At 43.7% G+C, this 14,460-nt stretch overlaps 1 protein-coding gene across 6 annotated transcripts in view; it reads left to right on the top strand.

Moving 5' to 3' along the window:
• Positions 1–95: 95 nt before the first annotated feature.
• Positions 96–14,460, top strand: part of rreb1a (ras responsive element binding protein 1a) — a 56,381-nt gene continuing 42,016 nt past the window's right edge. For 4 of the 6 annotated variants that reach the window (XM_019353556.2, XM_005468120.4, XM_005468122.4 and 1 more), the window contains exon 1: positions 96–365. In XM_019353556.2, coding sequence (XP_019209101.1) covers positions 326–365 — 40 coding nt within the window. In that variant the 5' untranslated portion in view covers positions 96–325. The other 2 variants (XM_019353558.2, XM_019353557.2) reach the window with 1 other exon arrangement.

Raw genomic sequence — 14,460 nt, 5'->3', positions numbered from 1 at the left:
ACGAGTCGACTTTTTTCTTTCCTCCTCGGGAGGGAAGAGAGGAAGACAAGCAGCAGCAGCACGGGAGGAGGAGGAGGAGGAGGTGGAGGAGGGGAGGGGAGAAAAGGAGGAGGAGGAGAAGCCGGAGTAAAGTTTGTCCAAGTTTGCTCATCCATTCGGAATACGCCATTTTGAGTTCTCTCCTCTGCGGAGCAACTTTGCAGCCTCTCTCTCCCTTTCTTTTTTTTTTCTTTCATCACCTTCATCATCCCCGATCACCGCCGTTCATCTACCATCATCATCATCAGCCCCCCCCATCACCACAACCACCATCATCCTCGCCACGATGTCTCGGCGCAAGCAGCCCAACCCCAACAAAGTGAAGCGTAAGTGTCCTTTTCGTCTCCATCGCTGAGTTTTGGTGCTGTGCGAGTGTCTGCGCAGGCTCCCCGCGCTGTTTGCGCCTCTCGGGGAGAACTTTGCGCCTGTTTGGGCTGCCAGGGGTGAAGTTTGAGCGGAGATGTGGAGACGGTAAGGGTGGCGTTACTACTTTTCTCTCCTCTCTGGGCTGCTTCCTAGTTTGATGCGCATCCAAGCGGTGGAATTCAGTCGTGTGTGTGTCTCTTCCTCATTCAGCAACTTGTTGTTTTTCGACTTTTGGTGCAACTTTATCGCCCCGTGTGCACGTTTAGGGCAGTTATTCGGCGGTTTTTGCCCCGCGGGGAGGGTGTTAGGAGGCGTAGGGAGGTGGGGGGGGAGGTCAAAGTCTGCAGCTCGCAGCCGGAGTCGAGCATCCATATCTCGGATGCACTTTGGTCGAAGCCTCGGGGCTAGTGGCCATGTGTAAAACTAAGCGCTCAAGCGAACGGCAACCGACGGAGTACTTCCTCAAAGACACTTCTTCAAAGTAAAACAACCTGTTGCACACGGAGAACCGTAAGGGTTACCTCACGTTTGGTGTTAGTAAGCGCTCTGACCTGAAATTGATTCAGACTTCAGCTTTGAAGCTAATGGTTTTAACTGTGGTTGAGTTTGCTGATGCTTTTCTTTGTGAATGATGGTTTTCTCACCGTGCCGTCTGGCTCTAGATGCTTTTTATGGGCTTGTGAAGGCACTGAAGGTCTTATATAGGTGCTAATACATCTAAAGCAGGTTTAATGGTAAAATTATTCATTTCATGGTGAAAATCACATCACATATTGCTCTTATATTTAACTGTGTGTGAAAAAAGTCACAAAAGCCTCCTTTACTTAGTATAATGTACACACATCCGCAAACGTGTGGATGTGAGTTTAAGTCTGTTGGCTTAATAAAAGAAAATATAGCTTTTATTTTGGTGGCTCGACTTCCGCTAATGGCAGCGAGCTCGACGCCAGCGCGATGACCTTGCCCAGACATATTTAGGTAGAAAGGGACCCCCGTTCATTCACGAACCGGCCCAACACGGCGGCGAGGCGGCCGAACTCGCCGGCCCGCTCCACCTGCGCCAGTTTTTGCGGCAGTTGGGCGACTTTTCGCCGCGTTCCCGACACTTTTCCACCGTCTGTGGTTACGCGCAGCAGCAGCATCGACGTGACGCCTGTTGCATCCACCTTCTCCTCCTCCTCCCCCGTCCTCGAGCTCCGTCTTTTCTGTCTTTCGACATCATCCTCGGCTCTAACTTCCATTTTAAACGGTAACCACCGGGCGCCCCCCCGTTTTAACCGCCCCCCAGCCCCAAAGCGTCGACTTGGAGAACTTTTTCGCGGCGCTGTTAGCCGTTAGCCTCCTCGTCGTGTTTTTTTTTTTTTTTCCTTTTTTTCCGCGTTGGTACACGACGGAGGATGCTGGCCGGGCTGTTAAATAACTCCCATAACGCGGTTTTACTGTGTCAAAGAGGCGCTGTTATCGGTGTCCGGGTCAATGATTGATGGCCGCGGAGTTCGAGGAGGGAGAGGAGATGGACCGATGGCGTTTTTCTCGGTCTCAGGCTGGACTGGTTAGATAATGGTTGCTAGGGATTTTCTCTCTCTCTCTCTCCATGTTGGCCCAGTGTCTCTCTACCTCTGTGCACCTCCCTGCTGAGGAACTTTAACCTCACTGTAAGAGGAGTCTGTCATTGTTTAAAGCACAGAGGCCATCGCGGCTCTCAGATACAACACAATTTTATACACAATAAATGGACTTTTATTCTAATTACATTGAATACAGCGACTCTGTGGTGACTTCATGGCTTTAACTGTAACTTTTACTCCCTTTAAATCTTTAAAAAGTTTTGGCTTGTATGTTTGGAGCACAGTCCAACAGTAGTTAATTGTGTCCACAGTTCATCAAAAGTTGAATAAAGTCGCTTTAAAGTGGGTTTGTATTCATGTGAGTGGGTTTGTTTTTGGTAGTTTAGTTTCTGGAGAATAAATCCTTTTAATTTTCCTTCTGTTTAACGTTTTCTCCAATTATACTGAATAAAATGGACCCATTTTATGGTTCGATGTAGGGTGTTGGGTGTAAATTAAGTTATAGAAGAAAAAAGTTGAATTAAGCTCATTTTGTTGACGTTTGTGTATATTTTTTTGCGTTTAGCTCAGCCTATGACTGCTGTCGGCGCAGTTTGGCTAAGCTGGCTAACTTTCAGTGCTTTTTACAAAGTTTCGTAAGAATACAAAAAGTGCTTTTACTCTAATTACTTAAACAGTACAGAGTTTTTGGCAATGTGTTGTGAGTGATTAATAAGAAATACGTCCTTCTGTAGTTCAGCATCCTCAGGGGAGTTTGGGTGGTGTCCCACTTTACTTGAACCTGTTTATTGACTTTTGTTAGTATGTTTTGGCTTTAACATAATCCCATCATCAGTAATTAAGGCCATGATTCACTTAAAGTGGGTTTATGGTTGTTCCTGTGGGGGTTTGCTGTAAGTTTAGCTATTTTTTTCTTTCATACTCGTTTTGGGGCAGTTTTTGTTTTTTGTTTGTTTTTTTGTTTGTTTGTTTTTGTTTTGTTTTGTTTTGTTTTAAACAAATCCATCATAAATTGAGGAACAGCGAGTCTTTGGTGACTTTATCACTTTCTGGAGGACTTTCAAGCTAACTTTTACCCCCTCCCTCTTCATGTAGTCTGGATTGACCAGTAGCTTGTTTGGCTAATGTTAGCGACCTTTACGCGTGTATTATTGCTTCGTTTTGTAACTTTTCTTCAAACATTTTGCTGTTTAACGCACTCCTGTAACGTCTGTTTGTTGCTGCAGTCCAGCTCAGCTTATACAGACACACTTTAAAGTGGATTTATGGGTTTCATTAGGGACTTTGGCTTGTTTCAATGGCAGTTAGCGATGCTCTGTTTCCATATTTGTCAAGCTGTAACTATTACTGAGTTTTGGCAAGATGATTGTGACTTTACTTCTATAATTACAATCTTTAGTGCTCTGGTAGCTCTCTAAAAGGAAATTATGGTGATTTTGTAACACTTTTACCCACAATTGCTTTGGTTTTTTTCCACATTTTCTGAGAAAGTGACATTTCTCTTTGTTTTATCTATAGAAATGCATTTGTTCACTACATGCTCACACTTCCACAGAGTGTTTGTGGAGTTTTTAAACCCTGTGATGTTCCTGAAATGCTCTTAAACTGTGTTTGATCTGCTAAAGAGTGGATTTAATGTGACTTTGAGGAGATTTGGAGCATTATTTTCTGCAGTTTATCACTGTAGCTTTATTTACAACGTTTCTTTGTTTTAATTCCTTTTGACTATTTCATTGAAACATCTGTCAGCCGCGCACTGCAGGAAGAATCATATTTGTGCGACTCAGACGTGTGTGTTGTACATTTATTGTGTTTTATGGCAGCTTTTGCCCCTGTGGGGTCACTTTAGTGCATCTGTTGGATTTCTTGCACACCTACACATGTGTATAATGCATTTGTAGGTGTCAGCAGAGGCTGTTTGGATCTGTAATAGATGCATGAGTTCAAACATCCAGACTTTGACCTAGTTTATGGACATCTTTTATGGTGGATCGTCGGTGCTGAGCTGAAGGGCAGCTTCGTGCTTTATTTTTGTATGGTAGATCATGTGTAACGAGTGGAAGCTTTCCTGCAACGAAGAGCCGAATATTCCCGCTGCGTTTGGTCCTCCTCTCCTCCTCTGCTGTGAGGAGGAGGAAGGATCCGGATGAGCAGTTAGCATTCCATTACGAAATTCAACACTGAGGCCGAGCTGGGCCCTCGGCGACAGGCGCTGATCTCTCTCTGTTTCTCTCACAGACTGGCTCTTCTTGCTGAGGGGAAATGTTACCTCCCAGCTTCACGGAGCAGCGGCAGCAGCAGAGGCGGCGGTGTTTTTCAGATGGAGATGTAACGCTGGGAGGGAGGCGGGGAGGGTCAATCAAAACATTAAAAAGCGGGAGCTGCAGTGCTGAAAACTTTCCTCTGTGGGTCTGATTCCTTCAGCTGCTCGATGGATCCATCATCTGTTTTTGTGCCGCTGACGTTCGACTGAGCGACTGAGAGTTCAGCGCTTTACAAACTCTGAGCTGAGCGCGAGCGGGGAAATCAGAAAAGCGCATCTTCTGCTCGTTCGTGTTACTGTGTGCTGTGCTCAGAGTTTACATGCGTTTCCACCAGGTTTACGATCGTCGCCGTGTCACCTGTAGAAGTACTGACGCGCTCTCATCCTGACGTGATGGACAAGCCCGGGTCGCCGGTCTGGTGCTCCAGGCGGAGCAGAAAACCAGTGGCCATGTTGAACAGACACGCCCAGGCCTCATGAGGCCGATGATGTCACAGTGTCCCGGGTTAACAGCTCGGTTTCTTTGGCTTTTACTCGGGTGTCTGAGACGACCATATTAGGGACATCCTCTCTCTGTGACGTCATCAGCTCCAATAGTGAAAAAACTGTCTGCAGCCTGAGTGTAGCTTTAATATGGTTTATATGACAGAACGAGCAGATGTTTGTTTGTTTGTTTGTGTGTTTGAGGTTTGGTAAAGTTTGATCCTGTTATTGGTGCAGAGCGTCCAATAGGCTGAGGTTTATCGCAGCAGCATGGCGGCTGCTCGTACTTTGTTTCTTCGCCTCAAAAACAGTAAAAAAAGTGACAAATCTTGGTGTTTATTATCTACACAACAATCTCACACGTCTGTATCACAGTAATAATAAATCCACCGTGAGGCTCTTCACTGCACACTCCTCATCCTCCTTTTCTTCTTCTGTGGCAAACGTTTAAAATGCTGACAACCGATGATGTAGTCGATGATGTATCCCACTCTGACACACACACACACACACACACACACACACACAAAGAGTGTCTTGTGTTGGTGTGTGACGGTATCCTCCATTGTGAGTGGTTATTGCTACACACACACACACTCAGCCTCTCAGCCTGTGTTCATGTAAAGACATGATGCAGCATGAAGGAGGAGGAGGAGGAGGAGTGAAACCAACTGACTGTGACTCCTCTTTATCTCCTCTTCATCACCTCACTGTGCTCTGATTTACACACAGTTTCACCTCCTCTCTGGAAACTCTCTGATCTCTGACTGATAAATGATACAAGCAGCATCATTTCTGAACCCTCGTCAGTATTTATTATTGTAGCAGCTCAGTCACAGCTTAGTGTGAACGTGAGGAAACGATTTTTATTTATTTTATAATTATAGATAAAAAAGCTCAAATCTTTAATCTGTTTATTTTTAATAATAAATGTTTGTGTTTATCCTGATTATGCTGTTAAATAATAATGTTCACTACAAAATACATGTGATTCGGTTTATTTATTTAATTTAGTGAATAAAAATGTTTTTATATTTAATTTTAAAAATCTATGAAATAAAAGTAACAGTATTTGTTACGTTTTACATTTATTTCAAGAATATGTCTGATGTAGTTTTACATGACAAAGTTTTCAAACGTCCTCTGTGCTGCCTTCATAAGAGTGTGTGTGTGTGTGTGTGTGTGTGTGTGTGTGTGTGAGAGAGAGGGAGAGAGTTAATGGGGAGTTTCAGAGGGACTTTTGTGTTCACAGGGACAAAAGTGAAGCAGCTAATTAATAGCTGTCGTCCTCCCTCTGAGACGCCATTATCGCCACATTATCCTCTCTCTCACACACACACACACACACACACACACACACACACACACACACACAGAGTCTATTGATTTCCTGTGTTTCTGTCTCGTGATAATTGCGCGGATTTGAACAGTCACAATGTTTCCAACTTGTTGATGCTGCGTCTCAGCCAATCAGAGCGCAGCTGCTAGATGACTGAATGCAGCACCTCCACACGCAGCAGGAGGGGGAGGATGTTACTACACCTCTTTTCTTTCCCTCTCCTCGGTGTCTCCGCCTCTATTTATGGACTCGCCTTTTTTAGATAAGATTATGTTTCCTGACCCGCAGCAGCAGGAGGAGGTGAGGCAGTGAGTTTGGGGTCAAAGTTCACTCTGAAACTGGACCTGCTATCTGCTCCTGTTCTGCACCTTTACGGTCTCTTTGATTAGTTTAACAGTGATTCATCAGTTAGTCGCATCATCGCTGTTTGAACCAATCAGTCGGTAGCGTTTCCTTCACGGCTCGTTTCCTTTGTTCCCTTTGATTCGTCAGCGAGCAGCTCCAACAGCTCAGCTGATCAATTGATTCGTTGATCAGCTGACTGATGCAGTTATCCTCTACTTTTCCTTTACAGGGACTATCTTCCAGGTTTCATCACCTCGAAACTGCAGCTTTAAACACCTTCAGTTATCAATCAGCTGCTGATGAACTGATCGATACCACAAAGGAGCGTTTACAGCTCATACCTGATCGATCATTTGTCCTGAGAATACTCAGGAAAGCTGGATCTGCAGACTTTTTCTTGGTTATTTGAAACTGATGAAGACGTTTAATCAGTTTTGTCAGAAAATCGTCCAGTAAAACCTCTCAGGACCAGATGAAGTCCAGTTTATGTGACTCCGCAAAGCCTCAAACACTCAGCTGTCGGTGCTTTACTTAGTCAAACCCGTGACAAACTGCAGCAGCAGGACATTTCTGAATGAAGTTGGTAGAAAATCTTATTAAATGTCAGCAGATTAAAGTGAAATGACTCGTTTCTGTGCATGAAACTGATCGTGCTAAAGTGGGTCTTTGGTCTTTGTCACATTTTTGATCCCAGCTCCAAAGATGCTCAGTTTGCTCTTGTTTAAGTCCACATTAAACAGGAAATGTGGTCAGTCGCAGTGACAACTCTGAGCTTCCTGTGGGCTCTCTCTGAGTCTTCATCAGGGTGACATCGGAGTGGGGGAGGTTCATGACGGTTTGGATGCAGACAGAGAGGTGTGGAGGGGAGGGAAGGGTGGGGGAGGCGGACTCTTACACCTCTGGGTGGACCAAATGGCTCACCTCCCCCTCCTCCTTCACCCAAACCTGAAGCGCCCACTGAAGGGACCGGCTTCACTGTTAAAATCTTTTTATTTTGATAGGTTCACACTTCCTGTCTTTATGAGTTTATAGTTGGCTGATAAAACAGAGCTGCAGCGTTTCTTCTTCAGCAGACGGTGACCCGTGAAGACTACACGGGAAGGTTCAGGGAGGAAAGTGGAGGAAGAGGGTGAGGCTGTTTAAAAGTGTTAATGTGTTCTTTTGTTTTCTCCTTTCGAATGAAAAAGGAACAAAAACCTGCTTTTCAGCAGTTTGTTGTTCACAGCGTATGCACAGAGAGAAGCGGATGAACCGCCTCACGTTTTATTTTATTTTTATTTCCTTTCTTAATCCAGACGAGAACGATTACATCACCAGCTGCAGTCCAACGCCCCGAGTCCACCCGAGGCCTGTGGGCAGCTGATGATGACATTTACACAGGACAAAACTCCTTTAATGATATTCACGTGAATATAAACACAGACCCGTCCGACCGCCCGTGAACACAAACCAAATCCTCCACGAAAACACGACTGACGTAGGACATGATAGAAAAAGTAACAGATCTCAGTATTCCTGTAACGTGGTACTTCTGTGGAGTTCCCGGGCGTCTGATTGTAGTGATTTTGCATCACCTTTATTCCTCTGGCGTCTCACTTCTTGTGTTTTTGTTTAAATACGTTGCAGTTCTAGTTATCTGGAGTGGTTTTGTTTTGCCGTTACGTCGTCATAAAGATCTGATGTAGAACTCTGCAGGTCACCCAGACTCAGTAAGGAAATGACGTAGATCTTTGATCCATTAATGCCGGCAGATTAAACCGACACCCCTCCCCCGCCCCAGCGGGCCTGCGCTCGTTGGTTTTTGGAGGTTTGATTCCTGGGAATGCCGCGCAGGACCAGTTTAATATGCCAACCTTTTTTTGAAAGTGGCTGCTTTACAGGGAAAGCTGTTGTGAGTGTTGGTGAGTTCGACAGGTTTCACTAGCTTGACCTGAGTCCTCAGCGGTGAGCTCCTGACGGATGCTCGGTGCAGGTCTGAAGGCTCCTGTCTGATTTTCAGCCCTCACCACATCCAGGTCAGGTCATGGTTCACCCGGGCCACTTTTTATCTACACTGAACTAGTGCTGGGCGATATGGAAAAAATATTTATCACGATATGAATTATTTTATATCACGATATACCAGCTGACCTGTGGTCAATCGGAAAGTATGCAGTCTGTAAACAGCGAGTGGAGAGGGTGCAGTCTTTGTTTTGAGTTACCGTAAAGCATGTCGCAAATCCGGGTGCACGTAAAGCAGCACCATGTCGCAAAACCACAAGACGGAGTTTCTTTGCGAAAAATATCATTTTTTTTTATACTTTTAACTTTATGCAAGACAAAATAGAGCCAGAGCTTATCTTTACATTTTACATGCTGTGGAGCCATTTGTGGGAGCATTTCAAGTTGCTATACATCAATACAACCGTTATAGCCCAAATTTTAATAATATGTATGCATTAAGTTCATAGTAACTACATAAATTGCAAAAAAGTGCAATAAACTACAAAAAAATTGAAAATTGTTTTTTTGTTTTTTACATATATTTCTAGTTAGAGAAATTTAAGAGGCTTATCCCTCAAAACTGTAAATACAAAAAAGTTGCACAAAATAGTTTCCAACCACGAGAAATTTATTTTGAGTGTCTTCATAGTTTTATTTTTGAGATACACTAATTTTTATATACTACAGGAAAAATGAAAATAAATATTATAATGCAAACTTCCAAAAAAACAGCATGTGCGTCAAAATTAACTATTTCCAACAGTGTAATTTGACTTCTAAGCCTCCCAGAAACGATACAGAAAAGCATAAAGTCAAACATGCTTTGAAGGTAAAAAACTACATTTTGCGCAAAAATGACGTCACTTCCGGTTTCGGACTGACAATGGCGGACATGCGATAGTTCGCGCTGATGTATATGCCACCGTAGGAAGTGTTATGAACAGCTGATCGGATCGGCAAAGCGTGTTTCTGGAATATGTTTTTGTTGCTGGAAGTGCTTTTAATGCAATTTTTGCAAAGCTATATGTGGAAGGAAACCGTGACCGAGGACAAGCTGATGGCATAAGATGTAAGTACAACTCCTCCGGTTTCATATGCAAAAAAAAATATTGCTACCTCATGTGGTTCCAGTTCTACAGGGATTTAAAAATAGTTACGCAAAACGGAGCGTGCCTGCTCCGACCGGTTGTAAAGGGTTAATGATATATTTTATGTAATAATTTATAAAATTAGGGTTAGAAACGATAGAAGACAAATAGCACGATAGACACTTTTCTATCGTCCACACGATATATATCGTCATATCGCCCAGCACTACACTTAACTATTACACATATAAACAATAAATCCACCTTGTGTCACTTTATGTGTTACACCTGCTTACCTGCCTGGTTTCATCTAAGCAGTAGTAATCCAGCCTCGTTTAATCTGAACCTGCTAGAGGAGCAGTCATTCATACGGCCTCATCTCTGTTTGGTTTTTCACTAGTTTTTCCACAATAATGCAGAATTTCATGAAGAAACCATAAAGAACGGTGACTTGAACGTTCTTTCTTTGGATTTTGCCACATTTTACCGAGACAAAGGGTAAAGGAAACTACACAGCAGGGAACCGTCTGCCTCTAAAACAAGACTTTATGTAAAAAATCATCATAGCTGATGAATAAGCGCCGTCATCGATCATCTGTGGACGACAAACTGATGAACTGCTCTGTGAGGCCTGAACACTGAGACGAGCAGAGGATGGGTGTCATTCGAGATGTGGGATGAATAGCACTAAAGTAGGACACACACACACACACACACACACACACACACACACACACACACACCATCAAACGACACACTAAACTCTGTGTGTGTGTCGTTTGATGGCCTCCTCCCATCAGTGTGTGTGTGTGTGTGTGTGTGTGTGTGTGTGTGGGATTGTATCTCACACACACACTGCTGGGTTTAAATTTAGGTGAGCTGCAGCTACCCTACACACACACACACACACACACACACACACACACACATACTTGTAAACCTGTATTTGTGGGAACATGCAGTTAACACCTTTCCAATCCAGGACCCCTATTTTAATGTGTTTTTTTTTTAACATGAATCTGATTGTAAGACAAAGTCGTGACATCTCGTCTGAACCCTCAAACAGCCTCTGAAGGTGTGTCTCCGCTCACCGTGGCCCACTCACACAGACCACCGTCTTTATATAGCGGTGAACGCACTAAAGTTAGCCTGAGTCAATATTACAGTGGTCTGTGTTTAGCTGCTCTGCTCTCAGATGGTTCACATGAAGAAGACTGATTGTTGTTCACATCAGTGTTTAGGTAAAGTCTCAGTTTGGCTCATTTAGAGACATTGCAGTAAATCGTCATTTGTGATTAAGTTTTCAAAGTACACAACGTTCCTGGTCTGAGAGTTTACTCCGAGTGTCTTTTTATGAGTGAAAAGTCAGAGAGAAAGTTTCAAGTATTGATTAATTTACTACACAAAGAGGTTAAAAGGTAGTAAAAGAAATCTGTGAATGTTTGAAAGTTTTAACAGGACCCAACAAAGGAGCAGAAAGCATCATTTTCTTGTCTTGTTGGACTTTCTCTCCTGATCTAAGAGTTCGAATCTAATGAAAACGTGGAAATGTGTTAGTTTGTTGTAGTAAACTTTAGTTATGTGTTTTTAGGAGAGCCTGACTTTCTGCTAGGCATCAGCAGAGGAGCAGACCTGAGGATATAAACATTGAAATCAGCAGAAACTGGTGTTTGTTTCAGCCGCTGTGTTTCTCTCTTACTCGACCTTGACCTGATGAGTTGTTGCAGAGGTACGTTTGCGTAACTCTGCTTGTTTGGTGTTCCTAACCCCCCTCAAACTGTTGTTTTTAGTCACCTGTGCAGGTTTTTAACTCTCCCAGTGAAGCCGTTTTCTTTAAGCTGACCTTTCTGGGTGTTTTCTGTGAGCAGATGTGTGAATATTTGTGTCATAAAAGGAGTCAGAATGTGCAGCATGAAGCAGTTTTGTCTGCAGCAGCATCCTCTCTGCTCGTGCTGAATGACTTTTCCCTCCTCGGCTATCATCTGTGTGTTTTTTGTGAGTTGCTGAAAGTTTCCTGGAAGCTCAGCAGAAGATGAACAACATCTCTGACGTTACGTAACGCTGCCTCTCTGATAATAAAGGCTTCACATGGACCGACTCGCACACACAGAAAGAGGGGAGCTATTGTTTCTCCACTTCCTCCATCTCCTCCTCTGCTCTCCTGATGAGAGGCTGCTTCACTTCCTGTTAACCCCTTCTCTTCTCGTCTTTCTCCTCTTCCTCTTTGAGGGATGTTTGCTGTGGGTTAGCATCTGAAAACCTTTATTTAACTCACGTCATCTTGCTCTAATGCAAAACTTCATTCAGAAAACGTTGTTTTTAGGTTGCAGGTTAGCTTCTTTGCTGGTGTTTTCGGTATTAAAGGGAATTAGGATTGTTTTTTTCTATGAATCAAGTTAATTATTGATAATAATGATCAGATGCACTCCTGATCTTAGCTGGTAATTAGTGTAAAAGTCACAGATGTGTAGAGATCGTATAAATGTTCTTTCCATGAGCATCGCTGTTTTCTTTTCTTTGTCTGGCTAACAGCTAAAAACCCAGTTAGCCTGGCGTGGTGTGAGGCATCTTGATGTGCTGAGCATTCACTCTGTATTTCTGCTAATTCAGGCAGTTTTTTACCATTAAAAGTGTCCAGATTACACATTAGCAGCTCCTGATTGAAGACATCCTTAAACTGTCATTTTTATCAGGCTAGTTTTGCATGTTTGGCTCTATAAATATGAACATTTGAGGCTTTTTGTAGTTTTTAATTAAATACCAAACTGCTTGTTAAACTCAGGTGTATAAACCTGCTTGTAAATTTATAAAGACTGTTTAGCTAACTGTTCCCTATTAAAGACAGCTGAATTAGCCGTTAGCAGCTCCTGTTAGCGCTAGACTCATGGATGTTGTAATTATTCAGGTTCTTCAGTTATAATTGGCACTTTTCTTTGTTACTAAGCAGCTTTATGGATGTTTACGTTCATGGATGTGAGGACGGCGTGTCCTCAGACAGCCCTCGCTGTCTGTAAATGTGTGCTTCACGTGTGTGCGCAGAAACTTTGGTACTTCAAACTGCGAGCGGCCCGTCAGTCTTTGAGGCATAAAATCATAAAAGTGGAGATAAGCTGCTCCAAGCATCCTCCTCCACCTCCACCTCGCGCCTTTCATCTGCTCGGCCCCCACCCCCCTGTAAACGTCCTCCTCGCCCTCCTCCCTCCATCCGCCGTGACATTCTTTCACAGTCGAGGCGCTCGGACTTTGTACTCGCAGTAAATACGGCTTTATTTGCTGTGAACAGGGTGAAGGTGGCTGTGTGTGTGTGTGTGTGTGTGTGTGTGTGTGTGTGTGTGTGTGTGTGTGTGTATCAGCCATCACACACGCGCTGCAGTGGTAGTTAGCTCCACAAGCTGCTTATCAGCAAGACGCTCTCACCACACCCACACACACACACCCCCCCACACACACACACACACACTCAGAACTGCTGGCATCCCATACAACAGGTCTGTCCTCCACCCCTCCTCCATCCATCCGCCGGCCATCTATCCATCCATCAGCTCCACTGTGAGGCAGCTCCACCCTGCAGCACATTCAAAAGAGCATCCAAACACATTTTTTCTTCACAAACATGAGCTCGATAAAACAATCTGAGAAAACAGGAAGGACTCGCTCCTCTTCAAAATAAAACTCAGAGAAAGTCATTGGAAATATTTAAAGCGGACAGTTTTTAAATGGAGTCTTGTATTAGAGGCCAGGCTGCGTGTTGATGCTGTCCTGTTGTATCTCTTATAACAGACAGGAACAGCAAAAAGGGAAAGCCTTCACAAATATCATGAAACTGAAACTGGTGAATGTAAAGGCTGAAAATCAAAGTCATTTTCTATAGAGGAAGTCATGTGATCTAGTGGAAAGCAAGCGTCTGTTGTTGCTGTCAGAGTTTGAGGAAATTGTTTGACATTTCTTTGGGTGTAAAAATGTCTCGTTGCTGAAGATGACGTGTTTCAGTCCCGGCTGCCTGAAAACAAGAGTTTTATGAATAAAGTTTTATATTGAAGGAAGAAAAGGTTCCCTCCGCAGTTAACTTTAATCGTTTAACTACTTTGTTGGTGTAGAGTTGTGAAGATAAAGGTGATCTGCAGGGTGTAAAGTCCTAAAATACCTCACATCTAAAAACAAGCATTTTCTTAATGGAGTTTTGTACTGGAAGCGTCTCTTGGCTTGAATTTCAGTGTCTGTTGGTGCAAAAGTTAAAGTCAGAGGAAAACGTTTAATGTTTGACTGTTTTCTTCATGTAGAAAATTAAGAGTGGGGAACATCTGCTGCAGTCTGACTGTGCCCGGGTGCTAAAAAACGAGCGTTTTCTTAGGAGACTTTTGTATTAGCGAGAGGTAAAACTGCATTTCCTTCATGCTTTAACTTTTTGTCCTAATACTGTCAAACGTGAGCACTGTTTTTATAACTTTGTGGGACTGTAAGTCTTTACAGTGGTAAACATTCAGCAAAGCTGTTATTTGTTGCTGTGAAGCTGTCGTGGTGGTGATGATTTGCAGCTTGAAAGGTCTCTAAGTGTCCCACATATCTAAAAATGAGCATTTTCTGAGTGGAGTCTGGTAGTGGAGGCAGAGTTGATGGTGTAAAAGTTAAAGTCAGAGCAGCGAGTTTAATGTTCGACCTTGTTGTTGGTGCGAGCGACGATGATCTCTGAGCTCACCGTCTCATGGAGGACAGGGTTAACTGATGCAGCCTGCAGAGTCTTCCCCCTCTCTCCGTGCTCTGTCTGCTGCTCGCTCCCCCCCCCCCCCCCCTGCTCACCTTTTCTTGCTGACTAAACAGTTTTGTCAGCTGGCTGCTGCTGAGGATTGAGAGGGAGGAGGAGGGGGAGGGGGAAGAGTGCGAGCATGCAAATAACCGTGGCGGTTAAATCAACAAAGGTAGATTGAGTTTTAACCGCAATCACTACCCCGGTCACTTCAGGAAACGGTGTGTGTGTGTGTGTGTGTG

This window comes from Oreochromis niloticus, linkage group LG9, assembly GCF_001858045.2.
Source record: "Oreochromis niloticus isolate F11D_XX linkage group LG9, O_niloticus_UMD_NMBU, whole genome shotgun sequence".
In the NCBI taxonomy this organism is placed as follows: domain Eukaryota; kingdom Metazoa; phylum Chordata; class Actinopteri; order Cichliformes; family Cichlidae; genus Oreochromis; species Oreochromis niloticus.
Note: the sequence above shows the minus strand (reverse complement) of the source record. Positions and strands in the feature narration are given on the sequence as shown.